The 24,572-nt window shown below is 37.7% G+C and overlaps 1 protein-coding gene across 9 annotated transcripts in view; it reads left to right on the plus strand.

Moving 5' to 3' along the window:
- GPHN (gephyrin) overlaps window positions 1-24,572 on the plus strand; it is a gene marked incomplete at both ends in the record, with an annotated part of 440,211 nt that overhangs the window by 336,722 nt on the left and 78,917 nt on the right. For all 9 annotated transcript variants that reach the window (XM_084239836.1, XM_084239843.1, XM_084239839.1 and 6 more), the window contains one exon: window positions 12,401-12,493. In XM_084239836.1, the coding sequence (XP_084095962.1) occupies window positions 12,401-12,493 (93 nt within the window). The remainder of the gene's footprint in view (window positions 1-12,400; window positions 12,494-24,572) is intronic.

Raw genomic sequence — 24,572 nt, forward strand, 5'->3', positions numbered from 1 at the left:
ATCTGACTATAGAATTGAGGCTACAGGAGTGGGAGTGGGGGAGGGAGCACAGTGGAGAGGAGAATGGGTGCCTTGGTGGTGGGTTTAGTGTGGTGACATACATCTAAAGAGGTGTGATCCTATACCTCTAAATCATACACAGTGCTATAAACTAATGTTCCCTTAATTTTTACCTTTTTTCAGTTAAAAATGGAAAAACTATGAGTTCTGCTTTCTTAGGAGCAATATTTTGGGTTACAAGCTCTGAGCTTTCTTATTTAAGAATACATGACCAAAGATTTCAGCATTTCTGAACCAGATTGTTTTTACACAAAAGATTTAATTAATTCTAGTCAAGGAATCTTTAAGCTTTGCTGTTGAATCTCAGTTTGAAGCAAAGAGGTATCCCTTTTAGAATACTGACCACAGCAGAGGGACTTCTCCCTATATCAGTTAGAAAACTGCTTGAAGATAGGGAAATTATCTTAAGCAGAAATTCACTGCCCTGGAGGAAAATTCAAAAACACCTGAGTCCAAGTATAGGACATTCGCAGCAAGATGGTTCAGAAATCATGCTAGGAATTTATTATTTCCTCCTGAGGATTTGAGGGCAGAAACCAAGGGGAAAAGAGGAAGTAGAGGAAGAAACAATCAAGTAGAGGAAGAAACAATCTCTTTACCTTACTTTACTTTTTACTAGCTAAGAGACCTTGGGCAAGCTGCATAACCTTTCTCAGTCTTTTTCCAACATGTGTAAAAACAGAAATAGTAAATAACAATAAGTTCATTGTGAGATACTATTAAAGGAAGTAGTATGTAAATTATTTAGTTTTCACGAAGCTGTCATATTGGTAAATGGTTTCCTTCCTTTTGTTTGCTACATGAGTATTCTGGTATCAGAGCCCTGGGATAAACACTTATAAAATAAAGTCAAACTCGAACTCCCTAATTCAGCTCCATTTGTTGATCCATATTACCAATCTCTGGATCCCATATGCATTTTGATATAATCACATTTATATTCCACCCACCCAAGTCATTCAGGCATGTTTACCCTATCTCATTAGAAAAATTAACTAGCAATTTTCACTGTTTTTCTGGTTATCTCTGATTGAACTTTATAAAATTGAAGCAGAAAAATTTAGATATTTAAATATTTCAACTAAAAGCATATATATTTTATTATCCAAATTGTTGCCTCCAATTTCTATCTCCAATCTAGTGAGATCGTCACCTAAGATAATCCTGTTTACTTGCAAATATTTTCTGTGATATTGATCTGTGCTGGCATTAACTGTAGATTTTTCTTTGACTGTGGTCAAAGATAGTCTCATCTTTCGGCCTCTACTTCATTAACTTCATTATACCTCTAAAATAAGTGCATCTTATTGTACCTCTCTATTTATGCTTATTATAAGATCATTCCCTGTATACTTCTCTCTGAATTCCTCAACATTGACATCTCACTAAGTCCCACTCCCTCTTTATATGTGTGTGTTTGTGTACATATGTATGTATATACTCACAATGTCTAGGTAGTTGTGCTGTTCATCATATCCAAAGATTATAATTTTATTACCAATCCTTTATGTACACGTGCTTTTTCCCCCAGTAGAGTGGGTACCATATGTATTGCTGTTATCACAGTATGTACTCAAGAAGCCCCCTTGTATGGGGGAGTTACTTTTATAATTTATGATTGAATAAAATTAGCTTAGTAAGCTAATTAGAAGTAATTAGTAAGCACATAGATCTAAAATGTTGGCCTAAGCAACCATGTATACTAATCTTCCTACATTGCATTTCTGTGCACACCATTATACGTTTTCATGTATGAATCCCTCTTTTATTTATTTATTTATTTACATTTTGCATCATTTTTCATTTTTTTTTAACAATGTTTGCTTTCTTTTCTCAGGTGTATTCCCCATAGAATTTCCACCACCAGTTCACCTGTGCACCATCACCATAGTGCCTTGTGCTGTTCCCTCTCTCATTTTGATCCCTCCCCTCCCCTGCAGAATGTCTCTGATTTATAGTTGTCTGATTATTTTTGTTTTATTTCTTATGTTTTTTATGGTTATTATTTTTTTCCCTAATGCCTTATTTGTTTCCCCTATATTCCTCCTATTAGTGAAACCATCCAATATTTTTCTTTTTCATTCTAACATATTTTTTGATTGCTGAAAAGTATTCCATTGTGTATACATACCACATCTTCTTAATCCAGTCACCTATTTTGGGGCATTTAGGTTGTTTCCAAGTCTTACCTATTATAAATAGTGCTGCAATAAACATAGGGGTACAGGTATTCTTTTGAAGTAGTGTTTTTGTGTCCTTTGGGTAGATCCCTAGTAGTGGAATTGCTGGATCATATGGTATCTCTATTTTTAGTAGTCTGAGGAACCTCCACACAGCTTTCCATAGTGTTTGGACCAGTTTGCATTCCCACCAGCAGTGTAGGAGTGAATCTCTTTTTAAGCATATTTTACCTCTCCTGTCTAGCCCACTGCTCCCCTTGGCAGTGTATTTCAGTAGATCTGCCTGTTCTGCTTCCCACTCTTTCTGGTGAATCCTCTCACCCCCCGCACTTCTGGTCTACACCCCAGTTCTTGTATGCATATGTAAATAAATCTTAAAATAAATAAATAAATCTCTTTCACCTTAAGCAATTTTGGAGAAAATAATTCATACTTTAAAAAGTAGGGAAAATTAATTTTTAATATTTCTTTAAGTTAATTCATACAGTTTTTATTAAACATATAGGAGGTTAAAATAAGGATAATATTTAAATATGATTCTTAGTTTTCCATTCTTTTTGCGTACCTCATTATCTTTTCACATTTTAAATATACATGTCTTATTCAGTATATTTTATTAAGCAATCTTTTTACGTAGCTTCTATTTTAATGTGTCCTACCTACATTAATAGGGTTAAAATTCAAATGCAAGCAATGGAAAAAGTATTTCAGTTAAAATAGAGTAAATAGAAATTTTCTAGGGAAGAATAGCATCAAAATACTTTATTACTATAATGACTAAAATTTCCAAGAAAGATGTCAGAATATTAGAAATAACTATGGGGACTACACATAAAGGGAAAATTCAAGTACTGTCCATAAATTAATAATGATGTAAGAAAATAAAGTTTAAAAAAAGAAATAATAACAATCCTTATCCATACTTAATATTGTATTAGTAAAGTTATGAAAATTCATGTAAATACACAAGATTTTCCAAACTTTAGAAAGAAAATTAGTGCAAATGAAAAGAGACAAACTTAAATGGAAAAAAAAAAAAAAGGACTTGGAAATACAGCAATTACCAAGAATGAAAACTTGGCAATAGTTTCATTTAAGTTTGAAGTATATTGATGCTATTAACTTTCCCATTAGAGCATACAACCCTCTAGTAGTTATTTTTACTGTTTTCTTTTATTTTTTAAGTAAGGATTTTGCAACTCCTGCAGCCTATTGTACCCCAATTGCATGGGTTATGTGCCAGGAAAACCCAAATATTCCTTTCATCTAATGGTGAGACAAAAAATATGAAGAAATTCAGAGACACAGGATTCCATTGTAATCCACAACACTCTTTGTAACATATCTGAATGTGTACAAAACTGGAATGGATTTGTAATTATTTTTAAAACTTAAGCTCAGTTTTTCCAAAAACAATTTACTTAATATTAAAATATTTTAATTTTAAAGGAATATTAATTTTTTCTCTTTTTCTCTAAACTCCTTTTCTGTAGAATCCCAATGTCCTTGGCTGACATGCTCAAAAACATATCAACTGTTAACATCTCGCCAAATGATTCAACGACATTACTGTTTTACTAATTTCCTTACTTTGATTTAATGATATAGAATTAAGCCCACCAGTATTTCTATCCTAATATGGGACCAATCAATGCTTTAAAAAGGTTAGAATTATTTTTAGGATACTAGGTAAGATATGTGGTTCAAAATTACAGAAATTATGCTAAGAAAAATTTTTTTTCCTTGTGGAATATATGACAGTTTATAAGGCAGTGATTGAAAAATTACCAAAAAAAGCAGAATTTAAATTATTCAAACTATAGAAAGAATATTTTCTTTGTACAAAAATCTTGACCAACAAATTCACTCCTTGAACATAAGTGCTATCCATTTATCAGTGATACCTCTTTCGTTTCACCTGGGTTTGGCAAGGTTGCCACTTCAGTGAACTTACTCTCAATTGAAATATTTTCTGTGACCTCAAGAACATTTTCGATATTTTTTAAAAGTAATATTTCCTCTAAAATATATTTCATCTTAATTAAGCTAAATGCTTAGAGTTACACAGTTATTTTTAAAACTTAATAGCTTATATATAGAAATAAATATATGTAACACAGGTGTAAGTTATGCCACTCAATAATAAGTAGACATCATGAAGATACAACCCAACTGAAGAACTAACTCACTACCAATTCTATTGCATCTTTTTGTATTGCTAAATCATGACTTAAGCACAACATTTATATTTATTCCAAATTCTATAACCTTGCATAAAACTAATTTTATTTTATGACATAAGAACTTGTAATGCTTTCCTTCACACATCAACCACATGGGCCAGTAATGAACATACTATAGTTAGAAAAATACAAATGTACTATGCAACACCACTTTGAACAGATATGTACTTTTTTTTTAATTGAAGTAACATTGGTTTACAACACTGTACATGATTTGGTATTGGGTCACACCCTTCAGATATATGTTACTACACCATACCTAACACTCAGGCAACCATAATCTTCCACCATAGTCCACTGAGCCCCCTCCACATTTTGTTCTTTCTCCCTCTCTCCCGCTCTTAGTAGTCTCAATTTCTGGCCAGAGTAAGTATAGGTATTAAGACTACCTTCTCAACTATTTTGGTGAGCATATGGATAGCTGTGAGATCAAAAAGATCTTTCTGTTAGTCTCTCGCATAGATTTGATGAGGTGTGGTTTTTAAATGTTGCAGCATCAATGTTATTACAATGAACTTAAGTGAATGTTTGAAAACCATATAATCAATAACAAACTGATTTATATCCAAGTTTTATATTATGTCATTTTTTTTTTAATTAGGAAGTCTTGGATTGTATCTTTTCCTTTTACCCTTCTATTACCTTACACTCTTCTTAGACTCCTGATTCATGTAGCTGATAATACCTTAGTTAGCTAAAGTAAGGACAAAGAATCAATTTCCTGAACCACTGAACTCAAGAGTTTTCCCTTGACTTCCTCCAAATTCTTATTACAACTAACTACGTGGAGCTTTACAACTGTGGAATCATTTTGGTAAGTGACTCTGAGAAATTAAGCTTTCCCTCTTGCATCCAAAGCCAATCAATTCTTCTAACATCTTAATTTAGGGAGCAAGAAGAGAGTACTATCTGGGTCCTATATATATAGATATAGAGAGAGATAGAGATAGAGATAGATAGATATAGATAAATGCCCAACCAAACAAATTAAATAATTTTACTTTACCATTTGAAGAATACATTTGGGCTCAATGCTCACAAATCATATTCAACTTATAATCTGTCTTGATTTTCCTTGTATGTTGGCCCATTGTCAGCCAATTGAATCAGTTACTCTTTCTAAAGATATTTTTCAGGTTAGTCACCACAGTGTGAAAAAGCTAGTACTTCAGAGAGTAGACGATTCATTAATTACCATTATCCTCTTATGTATGTGTATCCTGCTGACAACATAAAAAGGTACCACCTTTTGACCAACCATTCTGCCACACAAAACAGTGTAAATCATCAGTCTTTTCCACTCTTTCCTTCATCTCAACCTCCTACAATGACTTAATTGTATATATAGCTTGTAGGTCCCCAGTGAAATATAATCCTACCTCTAAGATTTCTGACTACTACAGAATCTAGATGTATGCATATTTGTTGTGTAATCATCATCAGATTGAATAAATTCTTTATTATACAAAGCTTTGGGAATACAGTGTCTAGGAAAACTAGAACAGAATGGAACATCATCTCCTCAGGCTCTGAAAGCAGGGCTAGAACATCTTGGCACACAACCTGACTTTCTACAAATGAAATGCTCACTGCAAACTGTGAAGAGCTATAAACTCCCACCACCAAATGTTCCTAAGAAAGAATACTAGTTATATTAATTATATATTGGGCAAGTCATCTTTTGCTTATTATAAATGTAGCTCTCTGGAGTACAGCAACTGGGGGAAAGAAATTTTGCTAATGTTTCCTGAAATCATATCTTGAAGTAAGACTTTGGCTCACACAACTTCTGTTGCTCACTGTTGTTTTTCTAACAAATACTAAACTTAAAATAGTCATAACATCTGGTTGAGAAGTTACTGCAACCTGGTTTCCATTGAAGTTTGAAGTCTGTATATCACTTTCTAAAATCACATGCCCAAAGTTTTTTCAGCAGTGTTACTGAGGCTCCACCTATGGGCAAAGAAATGGCTTAACATCTATGTAAGTATCCATGTGCATGCAAGAAAGACTGTCCCATATAGTGAAGTAATTTATAGCCCGATCACATACTTTTTAAGTTCCCAAATAGACCATCTGGTCAAACATTGAATAAAGTCTAATCCTGAATGCTTCTAAGAGCTATCATTGTTTAGTCCTAAATCCTACTGAGAGATATGGATATAGTTACTTGTGTAGAAGGGAGAGGTGTATACGATATATATTTCTTCAGTCTTCTGGCATATGCTGCCAATTGGGAGCCCTTACCATTTCGACTGAGTTGTATATTTCTCTTCAAATCCTTTCCTTTTGATTTTTAGACCAAAACTTGAGGTAATGCACATTTTATCTGCTGGTATATCTACTTGATATAATATCAAAAACATTTCCAGTAGGGATCTAATTTACTTTAAAGATTACAACTCCTACAGTTATCATTAGTCCAAAATAAAAAGCCACTCAATTATATATGTTGTTAAATTTATTTTAATAATCTTAGCCAAGTATGAATCAGTTCTTTCTTTTCAAATAAAACACTTTTCATGATATTTGAAGGTCTATAAATCCAGATGGCATATATGCACTATGAATATGACCTCTCTTGACTGTTCTAAATATAGCAATATGTTGAAATGAGAGAAATAGTCTTTAAGTATCTTATCCTTATCCCTTAATTTTAAAAAAAGCTTTATTGAGATACAATCAATCCATGCACCACACAATTCACCCACTTAAGTTATACAGTTCAAGGGTTTTTAGTATATTCACAGATATGTGCCACTGTAACCAGTCGATTTTAGAACATTTTCATCACCTCAAAAAAAAAACTTAGCCCTTTTAGTTATCATATTGCTATCACCTACAGCTCTAAGCAACTACTGTCTACTTTCTATCTCTGCAGATTTGCCTATTCTGGACATTTCATGCAATGACATCATATAATATGTGGTCTTTGTGACTGGCTTCTACTGAGCATAATTTTTTCAAATTTTACTGTATTGAAACACACATAAGAAAATTTACCATCTTAACCATTATTTTTTTTTAAATTCCAGTAAATCCTTATTAAAGATCTGTCATGTTTTTATGGTTGAATTTTTTTTATATTCCCCATATAACTGCAACCCTCTTATTTTGACCCGTCCCTCTTTTCCCCACTCTCCCCCCCATAGTGTGTCTCTGATTCATAATTGTTGATTTTGATTTTTTCTTTCTTATAGTTATTCTTTTTCCTGGTCCCTTATTTAGGTTTTCTAGATTCTTGTTATGAGTGAGACTATCTGGTATTTTTCTTTCTCTTTCTGGCTTATTTCGCTGAGCATGATCCCTTCCAGCTTCATCCATGTTGCTGCAAATTGCATGTGTTTATCTTTTTTGAATGCTGAGTAATATTCCATGGTGTATATGTACCACATCTTCTTGATCCAGTCATCTATTTTGGGGCATTTGGGTTGTTTCCAAAGCTTAGCTATTGTAAACAGTGCTGCTATAAACATAGGGGTGCAGGTGCTCTTTGGAATTAATGTTTCTGTGTCCTTTGGGTAAATACCTAGGAGTGGAATTGCTGGATCATATGGAAACTCTATCTTTAGTAGTTAACCATTATTAAATGTACCATTTAGAAGCATTAAGTAAATTCACATTGTTGTGAAGCAAATCTGAAGAACTTTTTCATACTGCAAATCTGAAAGTCTATACCCCTTAAACAGTATACCCACTAAACATACTCCTCATCCTAGCCCCCTGTGAATGCCATTCTACTTTCTAAGAATGACTACTTTCAATACCTCATATAAGTGGAATCATGAAGTGTATCTTTTTGTGACTGACATTTCACTAGCATAATTGCTCCAAGTTTCCATCCATGTTGTATCATGGATGTTTTTCTCTCTCCATTTCCATCAACAGATATTTGGACTGCTTCTACCTCCCATTTCATAGGTTACCTTTTATAGTCTGTTGATTATATTCTTTGGTGCACAAAAGTTTTTAAGTCTGATATACTCCAGTTTGTTTATTTTTGTTATAGTTGCCTGTGCTTTGGGGGTTATATTCAAGAAATCCCTGCCAAATCCAATGTCCTCAAGCTTTTCCCCTATGTTTTTAGAATTCTATACTTTTAGGTCTTACATTTAGCTCATTAATCTATTTTGAATTAATTTTGTTTATAAAGGGGAAGACAAAATCCAACTTTATTCTTTGCCTTTGGATATCCAGTTTTTCCCAACACTCTTTATTGAAACAATTGTCCTTTTCCCGTTGAATGTTCTTAACACCCTCATCAAAGTTCCTTTGCCCATATGGTTTATTTCTATCATATTTATATTTGAGTTCTCCAGAGAAACAAAATCAATAGATGGAGATATAGATACAGATATACACATGAAGATTTAATTTTCTCATGTGATTATGAAGGCTTAGAAAATCCCATCATCTGCCATCTGCAATCTGGATACACAGGAAAGCCAGTGGTGTAATTCTAATCCAAGTCTGAAGCCTTGTGAGGCAGGGGAGCTCATGTTATAAATCCCAATCTTATGGCATGAAACAACCAATGTCCTAGCTCAAACTGGTAGGCAGGAAGCAAAAGAGTCAAATGCCTTCCTCCACCTTTGCTCTAGGCTTTCATCTTATTGAATGAACCCACCCACACTTGGGAGGGCAGTGTACTTCATTGAGTTCACTATTCAGTCTCCTCCTTTTATTTTCTTTCTTAAGGTCTCATTTTTGTTCTTCAGTTGATTGATTATTTGTCTCATCTCATTATACTTTTTAATCATGATGATTATTAATTTTCTATCTGACAGGCAGAAAAGTTCTTCCATGTCATTGTTGCACTCTGGTGACTGATTTTCTTTTTGTGGTGTGTCCTTCTCCTGCATATTTGCTTGGTTATTTGTATTTTTCTTCTCCCTGCTGTTTGCTTTCTAATTTGTTCTATGTGTTGGGACATTGTGCCACTGGTGTTGGCAGGCATCTCTTTGGATTGCTCCTTCAGGGGGCATTGAAAACTGTTTACCGGACTGAGACCAGCACTGGTAGGCCAAAACTCCACCAGGGTGTTGATGCTGTGGCTGTGTTGCTGGGCACTGTCTCTTACAGTTCCCTCCCTCCATATTTATTCAGTTCCAACTGGCAATCAGTTAGTTGGTGATTTTTCTCTGGTCACTAGGAGACCTGTACTTGCTGATCTATGCTTTTCCCCTGTAGTTCTCTGAGAAATAGAGGAGGGGAAGGGAGCACGGCACAGGGGCTATTGCTCATGCTGGGTGCTGTGTGTGCCCCGTGTTCACCCGGTCCTGTGCCCGTGGCTGTGTGGATCCCGTGCCTTGAATTCTGCACTCTAGTTCTCAATGTCAGGGTCTCAGATCCAATTTGACAGCTGTCACCCTGTGCAGTGCCCCTATGGGCATGTCCCAAGCCCCAGATCCTGCACCTGGCTCTCAGTTCCAGAATGGGGTCTTGCACCACACCTTGTTTCCCTTCTTACCCCCATCTGTGGCACACTCCCCCTCGGAACCCGAGGGTGCTTTTGGAAACCCTGACTTCCAACTATTAGGAAGTTGGTGGTTTTGTTCTGATCGCTAGGTGGCACCAGATATCTTTCCTATAATCCTTCCAGAGCTGTGCTTTTTCCTGTGGGTCTCCGGGGGACTGAGTGGGGATGGCATGGAATGGCTCAACGGTGTGAGGGTGCTGTGTCTGCCCCCTGCCACACATTGTGGGGGGATCCCATGCCCCAAATTTCAAGCCCTGGGTCTCAGTTCCGAAGACCTCAGATGCGGGATGTGGGTGGTAACCCAGTTCAGTGTCCGCAGAAATGGCGACTTTTGAACCCCGCTCCCCTGCCTGAGCACCTGGCTTTTGATTACTCAGTGAGGGTCATTCACCTCAGTGACAGTTCACACATGTCACCCCACGAACCTAGGTGATGGACGCAGGGACCTGGGCAGCCACAATCCACATATGTGTTTTGAGCGTACACACTTTTTCCCACACAAACTTACTGTCTGGCCTTGGGCTATTTGTAGGTCTGGTCTCTCTGTGGAGTCCTTATCTTCCTCTACTGGCGCCCAGAGCCACTTGCTCATCTCTGTGGCAATTCCCGCACAGTTCTCCATAGTACCTGGTCACGGGGTGCGGTGCCTGCAATAGTTCCTTTCCACTCACAGTCCCGCTTGATCTGTAGTTTGTTCTCATTGTTGTTTTTCTTTCTGTTGGTTGGAGTGTGCCGACTTGGTGGGGAGAGTAGCAGGGTTCTGAGCTTTCCTCTCTTTTCAGCCTCTTTTATGGCAACTTTCCTCTTCGGGCAGTTTGCCAGAGTTGCTGGTTTATTTTCCCTGTCCTGTTTTTCACAGGAACCTGCCGCTTTTCCTCCCTATTAACTTTTTTTTAATGGGAGGACTTACTCACAGCATTTCCCTGCCACCATGTTGATCCAAATCAAGTTCACTATTCAAATGCTAATTTCTTTGCGGGGGTGGGGGGGGTGGGGGGGTGGGGGGGTGGGGGGGTGTTTCCTCATCTTCCTTTCCACCTCCTGTTTATTATTATTTTACTTTTTTAAAATAATAATAATGACAGGGCCTCCCCGGTGATGCAGAGGGTTGAGCACAGTGCTGTGAAGCTGTCCACAGCCTCCACAGTGCAGGGTCCTGCAAGGGTCCTACACATACCAGCTGACCTCCCCTGTCTTGCCCGTGCTTCCCTCAGCGGTGTATTTCTGTCAGTCTGCCTGTTCTGCTCCCTGTTCTGTCTCTGATGAATCCTCTCACCCTCCCGTGCCTCTGGCCTGTACCCCAGCTCTTGTATAAAAATAAATAAATCTTTTAAAGAATAAAAAATAATAATAATGACAGATCCTGACTAGAAGACTTAAGGAATTGGTCAAGACTCTTGAAACTTTTGTTCTTTTGGCACTAGTTCTAAATTCTTGAGCTCTTGACAAAGCTGATAGTCACCCAAAGTGGTCACATGATAGTTGCTATTTCTCTTCTTATACTAATTTTTTAAGTTGATAAAGTCAAAATAAAAACTAAAATTTAAATGAAATGATATGAAAGGTCCTTTACTTAAGAAAAAAAAACTTACAGGGCCTCCCTTGGTGGTGCAGGTGGTTGAGCACAGCCCTGTAAAGTTGTCCGCAGCCTCTGCAGCGCCGGTTCTATCCCCGCTGGCCTGCGAGAATCCCATATGGCACTGGCAGACCTCTCCTGCCTTGCCCGCTGCTCCCTTCAGCAGTGTATTTCATCAGTCTGCCTGTTCTGTTCCCCATTCTGTCTCTGGTGAAACCTCTTACCCTCCCGTGCATCTGGCCTGTACCCCAGTTCTTTTATAAATAAATAAATCTTTTTAAAAAGAAAAGAAAAGAAAACTTAACTGGTTATATGGCATGCTTTTTATAGAAAACTCAGGAATTTTCAGAAAAGTACATAGCAAATGTAATAAAATCATATGTAATTATAATGTACTGAAATATTGAATGCTTTCTATTTTCATGTCTGGCCTTCCCTTTTTCTGTTAGTATAAACACATATAGCTTAACATAGTTAAGATTATTTACATGTACATTTCTGCATTTTTTTTAAATATATGGCATAAGTATTTTACTATTAATGAACATTCTTCTAGAAGTGAAATGAATATGAAAATGTTCCTTTTAAAGAAAATTACCTTTGGCTTGTTAAAGGATTATCAATTTAAACACATCTTTAATGACTAGCTATTCATTTTCAAATAATCTCTGCAAGCATTAGTATTAATTACCATTAACTGAATCTGATCTTTTATTTCAGATCCAATATGTATCTCTTCCTTCTGTCTTCTATTCCTTGTGAATGAAATCAGGAGGTCTGACTGAGTCCGTATACAAGCCTTATTGATCACACATGCCCATTGCTCTCAATATTCTTTTTTTTGTTTGTTTGTTTCTCTTAGATGGAATGGGTCGAGTTCTAGCTCAAGACGTATATGCAAAAGACAACCTACCCCCATTCCCAGCATCAGTAAAAGATGGCTATGCTGTCCGAGGTAAGTATTTTAGTTTTCTTCAATATCATGTTACTTACACACTACTTTTTTCTTCTCAGATTGTGCTCAGCCCAGGCACCTAGTGACTGTTATATCTGTTTTCCCTTGGTTCTCAAAATAACTTCATTCACAATGTTAATTTACAGGTGGTTTTTTTTCTGGTACAACCTTGGAATTTTTTAGTGAAAGTACAATATGTAGTTACTTAAAAATTCTTGCTGCAAATCAATATTTAGAAATTGATAAAAAACACTATGTAGCATCATAATTTATTACTTTGACCTGTACACATATTAGATACCAGGCAGGCTTGGTCTGGAAGTTTTCCTAGTGTTTCCTAGTTGAAAACATTTATATTGTCCAAGAAAGAAGAGCAGCTTCCTAACACAGGGATAAAGTAGAGCAGTTTTTTCCACCTGTGTAAACTCAAGCATCAAAAAAGGGGCTCTTGGAAAACAAACACAAGGGAAACCTTTAATTCTCTGGAAGATACCACACTTCAAAGTTTCAGTGCCCAGGTGATACCAACAGCTCATCCCTTCAAAGTTGCCTAGATTGCATAAAGCTTAAATGCAAACACCAAATAGTTTTCAAAATGCAACTGAATTGCTTAGAAACTACTATTTGTTATTAACTCAAGGCTGATATCATTGAAGAAATGTCTAAAAGAATTTCCCAGTTTATCAGAGCTATTAAAAAGGCCAATCCTTTTTAACTGCCATTTATGGAATCTCTTACTGCTTTTTTTTTTTTTTTTTTTTTAGAGGCACGCTTTTTATTTTATTTTATTTATTTGTTTGTTTGTTTTGTTTATACATGCACTGGGTACAGTCAGAAGCACATGGGAGGGTGTGGGAATTCACCAGAGCCAGAGCGGGGAGCAGAGCAGGCAGAAGGACCGAAGTACACTGCTGAGGGGAGCAGCGGGCGGCAGGAGAGGTTTGCGCGCCATGTGGGACCCTCCTCCAGTGGCAGGGGAGCAGCTGGGGATTGAACCGGCACTGCAGAGGTTGCGGGCAGCTTCGCAACCCAGCGCTCAACCGCTGCGCCACCGGGGAGGCCCTCTCTTACTGCTTTTTGTTGTTGTCACTGCTAGACACTAAAATAACTTCCTCTTTTTGTAATTAAATGCATCAGTTAATCTCCATGTTCCATCATAGCCGCTTAGCAATATCTTTTTATGTTGGAGTCTGGATAGCAAATGGTTCAGGCTATGGGCTTTGAGCCAAAAGTGATTTGGATTCTAGTATCAGTTCCACCTGTGTAACTTTGAGCAAATCACTAAAATTATTTGAGCCTCAGTTTTTCTCATCCATAAGATGGCAATAATGATAATGGTACTAACCCCAGTGGCTTCTTGTGAGAATTAAATGAGATCATAGACAGTCTTAGTAAAGTTTCTCACATCCAAAAATAGAAGTACTCAATAGTCATTTTTTTAAGTGTTTAATGATCTTGGCTCCAGGGATGTCTTTGCAAGCTTAACTACAGTAGCAGTGGAAGCAAAGTTAAAAATAAACAAATGAACTACATAAAACTAAAGAGCTTCTGCACAGCAAAACAAACTATCATTAAGACAAAAGACATCCACCCTACTAAATGGGGAGAAAATTTTTCACTTCATACATCCAACAAGGGGCTAATATCCAAAATGTACAAAGAACTCATACAATTAAACAATAAGAAAACAAAGAATTCAATACAAAAATGGGCAGAAGAGCTTAACAGACTCTTTCCAAGGAAGACATACAGATAGCCAGCAGGCACATAGAAAAATTTATATCATTACTTACCATCAGGGAAATGCAAATCAAAACCACAATAAGATAGCACCTCCTGAAAAACAAAAAATATTCATGAGAATATGGAGAAAAAGTAATTCTCAAACACCATATGTAGGATATAGACTTGCCTCTGGAAAACAGTATGGAGCTTTCTCAAAATATTAAAGACAGATTCACTGTATGATCCAGCAGTACCTCTCCTAAGTGTCTACCTGAAGAATACAACAGAAGGGCCTCCCCGGTGGCGCAGCGGTTGAGCGCTGGGTTGCGAGGCTGCCCGCAACCTCTGCGGCGCTGGTTCGATCCCTGGCTGCTCCCCGGCCACCGGAGGAGGGTCCCACATGGTGTGCAGACCTCTCCTGCCGCCCGCTGCTCCCCTCAGCGGTGTACTTCGGTCCTTCTGCCTGCTCTGCATCCCGCTCTGGCTCTGGTGAATTCTCTCGCCCTCCCGCGCTTCTGACTGTACCCAGTGCATGTATAAACCAAAACAAACAAATAATAAATAAATAAATAAATAAGGCATGCCTCTAGAAAATTAAAAAAATAAAAAAAAAAAAGAATACAACAGAATAAAGGGAATGCCTATGTTTGTTGCAGCACTATTTACGATAGCCAAGTATGGAAAAAAACCTATTTACCCAATAACAGATGAATGGATAGAGAAGATGTATATATACAAAGTGGAATACTACTCAGCTATATATTTAAAAAATAGGAAAGGATGCATTCTTGCAATTTGCAACAATATGGATGGATCTCGAGGACATTATGCTAAGGAGAATAAATCAGAAGGAGAAAAACAAATACCAGATGGTTTCACTTATGTGTAATATAAAAACCAAAGTGAAGTAACAGACAAAAACAAATCCCAGAAATCTGACTGCAGAGGATGGATGGGGATGAAAGTGAAGAGGGAAGAGAGCTCAATGGACTATAGTGGAGGATTATTGGTGCTTCAGTGGTGAGCATGGTGTGATAATATACATTTTTAGAGTTGTAAACCTGTACACTTAAAATATATATAGTGTAAGTCAGTGTTACCTCAATAAACATAATGTTAATATAAATGTTAATAAACTCTCTTCTGTGGAACATAAAGAAACAAAACAAATGAACAAAATTGAAACAAAACAAGCCCTAGAAATAGGACTGCAGAATTGAGGCTACTAGAGGGGGGAGGGTAGGTAAAAATGGGAGGAGACCATTGGGCTATGTTGGAGGATGTTGGGTACTTTGGTAGTGGATGTGTTGTGTAACATACATCTGAAGAGGTGTGAACCTATTCCCCTAAATCTTATACAATGTTGTAAACCAATGTTACCTCAATTAAAAAAATCTACAGAAAAATATTGAAAAGTTTTATAATCTATTACTATTGTTATAGAGCAACCCCGATATTAAACGGGTTCCTGGCTATGGGTCCTCACCCGCGCGCTTTAAAGGGACTTATGAATACTCTACTACAGACATACACAAAAGGTTAATAAAAGGTTTATTTACAAGAGAAAAGGAAATAAGGAAAATGTACAACTCAGGGAGAAAATAGGGAAATAAAATCTTTAATGCGTCCTACCCGATCCAACGACCTGGAAACCCAAAGTCACTCCCAGAGCTGGCCGGACACTGCGAGCTGTCGGAGAGCCAAAATGGGGGTCCCCCAAAGCCCACGTGTCTGCCTTTATATCAACCTGGCTGCTTAACCCCACCCTCAGGTCCCAGCCACCTTCCCTTTGGTGGTGATGGGATTTGGAGTTCCCAGTGTCTTTGGCTTTGACCTGGGGTGGGGGTGGAGTCCACAAAGCCTATATGGAATTAGCTTTGGGACATCCTTTTCCCCCTAACAATTACCCCTTTTCACTTTTTGCCACCATTTCCATGGTGATGAAGATCAAATATTATGGAGGTTGGGATGCAGTCTCAGATGAACATTTTTTCAGGTTCCAGTGTGAAAGAAAACCAGTCTCTCTAGGTATTTGTCCATTGTGGAAAGCAAAAGTCCTCTACTCCAGGAAAAATAGTTCATCAGTTCAAGCCAAAAAAAAAAACATCTGGAGGCATTAGCCAAAACAAGACAGCAGATATGTAAAAATCACAGGAAAAAAAAAATCTGAAAATGGTTCAACTGATGTAAAACACAAATTTTCTCAACCTTGATCCCAAACTATTAACAGCATAGCAAAAGTTTGCAAACTAAATCTACTTTTAAACCATTTTCCCTATTTTTGCATAAAATCACAGGGTAGTAAATAACTAACAGCAATTTTTAGCTGGCTTTGTTGAAATACTCCATACAGGATCAGAGCGAACCGGTGGCATCCAGTCGATGTAGGCTTCAGGTATAAAGTTGGTCTCATCAGACTCCACCTGGACTTTCCTCTTCTCGAGGGTACCAGGGCATTTTCGTTGGCCGGCTTGTCCAGTCCTGCCAATGGAGGCAAGCTTCCTCACCTTCTTTGGAGGTCTCTGGAACCCTACAAACAAGGCAAACAGGTTCTCCTCTTCTTGGTTCAGCTCTTTTTCAACTTTTTGGAAGAACTCCACACAAAGCCACACAATCAAACTCACGTCCAATTTTTTTGTTAAAACAGACAAAATCCCTATGGAAGTTATGCAAAAACAGACTCTAAGATAAGTAGCAAAAATTACTACCACTATTTGTATGCCGTGTTGGTATCAAGGGGAGAGAAAATGTGACAAGTTAGCTTTCCTAGAAAAAAAAATTGCAACCTTGCTGCAGATCCTTGTTACTCAAAACAAAACAAAACAAAAACTTTGTGGATTCAGGGCAGAATGCATAAAAAAAATTTCCAGTATTATGTCAAAGAAACCTTAGTAAATGTCAGGTGTATTTCCAGGTCTATTCAGTCCTTTGTAGGAAAGTTTTTTTCTCTCAACAGTTCCATCAATAGGAATCTGTTGAGACCTTTTCTCCCTATATTTCCAGAAACAATTTCTGTAGATGTGAAACAATTGAATTATACAATATTACAAGGTGACAATCACCATTGACAATTTACATACATACCCGATACTGAGAGGTTTTTTTTTTTATATATATACACGTTTTAGAAAACTACTGTTAACATTTTGTACATACCAAAGTTTTACCATTTTCCCAAGTGACAATGCTTCCCTTCCAAACTTTGTGGAGTGTCTCAGGAGCTCTACTGAGGTTCCACAAAATTTCCTTGCATCAGTCAAATGACAGGCTACCAAATTTGTACTTGAATTTAGATTTCTGGGAAGTTTTGCCATAAATATCAGAAAATTAACAGAAACAACAATATTCAATCTCTATGAAGGCACCGGCTTAGTTCAGTAGCACAATGTTGACAATCAAACCATAACTTTTTGTTTTTCTCATAACTGGAGACTCTTTTTTTTTTTTTTTTCCAACGTCTATGGGCACCATGTATACCAATTTGTCAATCACTGGAGGTCAAGACGGTTAGACACAAGGACATACAGACAGACAATGTATAGACACAAAGAGCTCTTTAGTTACCATTCATCACGCGTGGGATATCCCATACAACTGCAGTTTGTCTGATAGGCCAAAGTGACAATAAAAAAACAAGCAGAAAAAAAACTTCAAAGTAAAAAAAACAAAAGTTGATAGGAAATAACAAAATCAAGATTAAAAAAACCTTTCTATGTAAAAAAAACTGTCAGCATATGCATGATCCTAGATGTTATTTCACATCTCCTAAACTTTGAAAGGAAGAGATTGGTTAGAGCATGTTAGTTTTTTTCTCAGGGTTTCTTCAGAAAAAAAAAAAAAAAAAAAAACGAGTTCTTGGGTATCCTGCAACAATAACTGGAAAAGAAGTCAGTAACATTCAAGTTTTTTTCTGTTTCTTAAACAAATATCTCAAGTCTTCAATGGGTTCACAAGACCAATGGGACTTCGTCTCTGGGTCAGTTCCTTCTGGCGCTTTCTTAACTCTGGAATGATGTACCCAGGGTTTTATACCTGCAAGTTTCAGAGAAGTATGTGTGCTTAGCAAAACGTCATATGGACCAGTCCATTTTTCTGACAGCTGGTTTTGGGCATCCCCACTCTGCCAGGTCTTCAGTAAGACCTGATCTCCAGGTTTGAAGGGATGCAATGGTTGATCAGGAGGCATAGAGATTCTCGAGGTTGCAAAGTTATGAATTACTGCCAGAACCTCCTGGATGTGTTTCACATATTGTGTGATCCAGCAATCTTGAGCTATTTCCGGACTGGCTTTCAGAACTGAGGCCTGGAAGGGTCTTCCGAACACAATTTCAAAGGGGCTTAATTGTAGCCAACTTCTAGGTGCCACTCTTATGCGGAGGAGGGCAAGGGATAGTACCTGGTCCCAACGAAGCTGTGTTTCTGGACTCCACCCCCTAACACTATCACTATTGTTACTTTAAAAACATTTACTTATACTACCACTGAAAAAAAAGAATAACAGGGCCTCCCCTGGTGGCGCAGCAGTTGAGCACTGGGCTGCGAAGCTGCCCGCAGCCTCTGCAGCGCTGGTTTGATCCCTGGCCACAGGCAAGGGTCCCACATGGTGTGCAGACCTCTCCTGCTGTGCCCGCTGCTCCCCTCAGCAGTGCATTTCGTCAGTCTGCCTGTTCTGCTCCCCGCTCTGGCTCTGGTGAATTCTCTCACCCTCCCGTGCTTCTGACTGTACCCAGTGCTTGCATAAATAAATAAATAAATAAATAAATAAATAAATAAATAAATAAATATTTTTTTAAAAAAATAACATTTACCTGAATTGTTATTCTCATGCTCTATATAAATGAAATGATGGGAAGATTAATTCCTACTAGTATATTCTTTCATAGGAACATTATCTTGAATACACCTCATTCATTTTGATCTCACTAAATTAGAGTAGTTCTGATAATATAAATAACAAATCCTCAATGGCTTTTGGTGGGTTTTTTTCTTCTAAATTTTTTCCTTCCACAGTATTAATTATAATGAATATTGTCCAGAAAGATGATTTTAGTCTCTTTTTTTTTTTAAAGATTTATCTATTTTTATACAAGAATTGGGGCACAGGCCAGAGATGCGGGGGGGGGGGGGGGTGAGAGGATTCACCAGAGACAGAGCGGGGAACAGAACAGGCAGACGGACCGAAGTGCACTGCCGAGGGGAGCAGTAGGCGAGATAGGAGAGGTCTATCCCACCATGTGGGTTTCTCCCTGGCCAGCCAGGGATCGAACTTGTGCTGCAGTGGCCGCGAATTGCTTCATAGGTTGCGTCTCAACCCCTGTGCCATCAGGGAGGCCCTGATTTTAGTCTCTTGATAGCTTCATTGACTGTTCTTATTTTTTATTCCATATCTAAAATGTAGGTTCTGTTTTGATCTTATACTTGGTAGTCACATAGGTTTACTATAAAATGACAAAGAATTCTTACAGAATAGAACAAGTAGCTATTGCAGATGGAATACCAAAGGCACAACAAATAATTTTTTTAATTGTCGGTAATATAAAATAGGAGAAAGTGAGAAAATAAATTACTTGGAGACAGAATTATTCTCAAGCCTAATGTTGTTCTGTGATTTTGCATGAGGTAACAGCAGCTCAACAAAAAGAAACAATTACTTTTAGCTCTTCTTGTCAAAATGAACAATCAGCCCATGTGAGCCATAAAAGAGCCTTTTTGCTACTGTGAATCCGTCAAAGAAATTTTTATGTAAAATTACCATTTAGTATCTCATTTATTCTTTTGTTTTGGGGTGGGTTGTTTTTAATTATTTTATTTTTTTAAGATTTATTTATTTATGCATACAAGAAGTGGGGTACAGGCCAGAGGTTTGAGGATGAGAGGATTCACCAGAGACAAAGTTGGGAACAGAACAGGCAGATCTGAAATACACTACTGAGGGGAGCAGCAGGTGAGTCAGGAGAGGTCTGCTGCGCCATGTGGGTCACCTCCCTGGCCAGGGACCAAACTCGTGCTGCAGTGGCTGCGAATAGCTTCATAGGTTACATCTTAACCCCTTGTAACCCCTTGTGCCACGAGGGAGGCCCCCGTTTTTAATTATTTTATAACCACAAAAAAAAAAGTGAAATGACCTCTCACAATATAAAAGCTTCAGCAGATTACCTACAGTACAGCCAATTCACATTCTCTTTCCATGAATTGTTGCTAGTTCTTTAAGACATGCAACATATATCAGAGACATAACATTTTTTATCAGTGTGGATATGATTCAGTCTCATTGTGGGAATGAGTGGTGTGTCTGTACATCATCATATGATGATGATATATATGTATCATACTTAAGGCAGCAAATGTCATCAGTGGACAAAAAAGCATGGTCTTAGTCTTTACTGTGTTATAATACCACCCTTAGGCAGTTTTTTGGTAAAGAATATCCTTGAGGTTATTGTGGTTCTCTACCACTCTACTTCTTGTACCTTCCTCTCCCCACCCTGTCTTCCTTTACTCCACTGCCTCTCTCCCCACCCCCTTTATTCTCCCTTTTTTTCTGCTCCTCTGCCTTTGCCTTAGACCTTCCAGTAGTAACCAGTGGCACCTGTGAGCATTGCTAATCCTGTAGTTGTAGAGGTTGCTAACTTGCTTTGGATCACTAAGCCAGTGTCCTTCAGAAACATATGGAATAAAACTCCAAACCAATTGGAGGATCACTTGCTTTAAGGTATGTGGGTTGAAAAACCATGACAGTAAAAAAAAAAAAAAAAAAAAACTAAGGAAATAAGAGATAGGAGCAACTTTAAAAAGGAGGAGAGAAGGAGGGCCTCTCCTGTGGCGCAGCGGTTGAGCGCTGGGTTGCGAAGCTGCCCACAGCCTCTGCAGCGCCGGTTCAATCCCCGGCTGCTCCCCGGCCACTGGAGGAGGGTCCCACATGGCACACAGACCTCTCCTGCCGCCCGCTGCTCCCCTCAACAGTGTACTTCAGTCCTTCTGCCTGCTCTGCTTCCCGCTCCGGCTCTGGTGAATTCTCTCACCCGCCCACGCTTCTGACTGTACCCAGTGCTTGTATAAATAAATAAATCTTTAAAAAAAAAAAAAAATAGGAGGAGAGAAGGAGGGAATAGAGGATGTAAAGAAAGCCTGAATCAAGTGATGATGATATAAATAACAGGAAAACTAGTATCCTAATAATCCTGAAACTGCATTTAGTAGGGAATGAATTTGAAAAATGAAAGTTGAAAAAATAATGAAGTAGTATATTACCAATTAAAATCAATACAATATTTTAAGATTTCTCTCTCCCATCCCACTAGTTAAGCAATCATCCTCTTGATGCATTCACACCATCCTTGAATGTGGTGCCCATTGTCTCATAATTCCTTTCTAGATGTTAATAAAGGCAAAAAAATGTCTGAGAATCCCAACTTCAGCTTTCTTGAAAATGTTCAATTTGAAAAGTTTATTCTTTCAGAACTTGTTTGGGGATGATTTAGAAAAAGGGAAATTTATGCGCCAACTAGTAATTATTCAGAGAATCATGTGTAAAAATATAATTCTGGAGGATATATTAAGAGAAATCCCTGCCAGTCAGATAAAGTCAATCTTAAAGTTTTTTTTTATTCTGATTTGAAACATATGCTTATGGAGAATACAGAAAATCAGTAAGCAAATTTTAATGTGTCCATTATCTCCTAGCCGTGTTAATATTTTGTTATACTTCCTTCCATTGTAAAATATATACCAATTGAACTAGAGGAGCTAGTTCTTATTCTTTAATGAAAACAATGTTTTGACCTTTCTATTATGTCTATTACATCTTCTTTGGCACCAGCTGGATATCCAACAGATCTGACAGCCTGTTGCTTTCCACTACATAATAATTGGATGAAAAAGAGGTCTCATGATTTGGGAGTCTTACTCATGTGAGCAGATAGATAATTTGTAATAATTAACTTTATTTAATTCCAAAAAGCTTAAAATACTATCTTCAAGGAAATAATGTTTTTTCCCAAGATTAACAATAAATAGGACTTTTTCTCCTGGAAGATAATGACTATAAAATGCCTTCTTACTCATCTCCCCTACTCACAACCTCCTGCTTTCCAAAAGGAAAGTCAGCAAAATCAAAATTCTCAAACAAGTCATCTGATTTAATTCCTCAGTGTAATTTCAAGTGTTAATCCTGTTGTGCTCATCTGCTCTTGCTACTATGGCAACTCTTTCTATAGTCATCATTTTTAGTTAACGCATAAATAATATTACCCCATTGCCTATCATTTTGCTGTATGCGGTCTGGTTCCCTAATTAAACACATTCTTAATCTTTCTGCCTTATTCCCATCAAAGACATTTCCTAGGACTTCTGAAAGTTACAGTGTCTCTATAGCCTCAATTTATTTATACTAACATGGAAATGAGGAAACTCCTTATTGAAAATAAATGAATAGCTGTAAAGTATCTCAAGAGGCTTAAAGTGAGTTCACATATTGAAATTGAAATGAGATAATTGGGGCCTCCCCTGGTGGCGCAGCAGTTGAGCACTGGGCTGTGAGGCTGCCTGCAGCCTCTGCAGCACTGGTTCATTCCCCAGCCGCCAGCTAGGGTCCCACAAAAAAAAAAAAAAAATGGAAAGAGAGAAGGAGAGAAAGAGAGAGAGAGGGAGGAAGGAAGGAAGGAAGGAAGGAAGGAAGGAAGGAAGGAAGGAAGGAAGGAAGGAAGGAAGGAAGGAAGGAAGGAAGGAAGGAAGGAAGGAAGGAAGGAAGGAAGGAAGGAAGGAAGGAAGGAAGGAAGGAAGGAAGGAAGGAAGGAAGGAAGGAAGGAAGGAAGGAAGGAAGGAAGGAAGGAAGGAAGGAAGGAAGGAAGGAAGGAGATAATTGTATGGCAAATGGCTTGGGGAAAATCATACTCTATACCCTTCTACAATAAATAGTGTTACCAATTTTATATCAAATGATATAGTCAGAAATCTTCAAATAAACATAAATATGGGGCCTCCCCGGTGGCGCAGCGGTTGAGCGCTGGGTTGCGAAGCTGCCCGCAGCCTCTGCAGCGCCGGTTCATTCCCGGGCTGCTCCCCGGCCACCACCGGAGGAGGGTCCCACATGGCTTGCAGACCTCTCCTGCCGCCCGCTGCTCCCCTCAGCAGTGTACTTTGGTCCTTCTGCCTGCTCTGCTTCCCGCTCTGGCTCTGGTGAATTCTCTCACCCTCCCGCGCTTCTGACTGTACCCAGTGCTTGTATAACCAAACAAACAAACAAATAAATAAATAAAAGCATGCCTCTATAAAAAAAAAAAAAAACATAAATATGAATAGGTATTTTCTAGACCTTAAAAATAAATGAAAGTGAGAATAGCTTCAGGGTCTAGCATTAAACATTATGAATTAGTTATATAATGCATTTGAATTAAGATTTGGTTTGTATTTTATTATATCAAATTAAATTCTATAGTTACAAAGCAGAAAACATATTAGCAGAAATGTCAGAATTAGAACAGTAGGGGAGCATCTAGGCTTTTGCAGAAATCTTCACAATTCCTCCATCTTATCTAATGGTATCCTGGGGCATACATAGTTTCTTTACCTTTTTCTCTAAACTTTAGGTTCATGTGCCATTATACTGCCGCTTTTGCTCCCTCCAACCCAAGCTTGAAGAATTGATTATGAAAATGACAACTTTTTTTCACCTGTCTCTTTAGTAGCTATTTTCAAATAATTATCAGCAAGTTAGATAGGTTGGTGTTTATTTTTCTATCTTTATAAGAAATAGTGAGCCTAGTGACAATATAAAATCAAGACTTCGTTTTACTTATTTTTTCTTAGTTTTTTATAATCTAAAGTTGTTTGTATTTGTTTATACTCCTCAAAAGAAGTACATGAACCAACAGCATCGACTTTATGCCAGATCTACTGAATCAGACTCTCTAGTTTAACAAGTCCTCCAGATAATTTGCATGCATGTTGAAAGTTTAGAAGCACTGTTAAAAGGAAAATAATAAAAATGATTCCTGTTGGTACCAGGAACCTCCTATAATGTTAGTTGACTGAGCTACCTTAGCCAGCAAATATAGACATTTCCCAGATGGAAAGGTTTGGGGCAATGTGGAGAATATAGTTTAATAATAGCACATAGCCCCTCCCCAGTCTGTGCATCCTTCCTGATGACAAGGACTTTTGCAGCTTAGAATCAGCTAAGGGCTTTTTTACATACTGGTCTCACTGACATTACATGAAAAATTTTACTCCAAATGATTTCTAGCCACTTAGTATTCAGTAACATTTATTTGGGTCATTTGTGCAAAGCATTGATGTAAGCAATTTGAGTGTATGCTTTTGCATGTTTGAGGGAATAGGAGACAGAAGGATTGAA

Source organism: Talpa europaea, assembly GCF_964194135.1.
Source record: "Talpa europaea genome assembly, chromosome: 8".
NCBI lineage: Eukaryota > Metazoa > Chordata > Mammalia > Eulipotyphla > Talpidae > Talpa > Talpa europaea.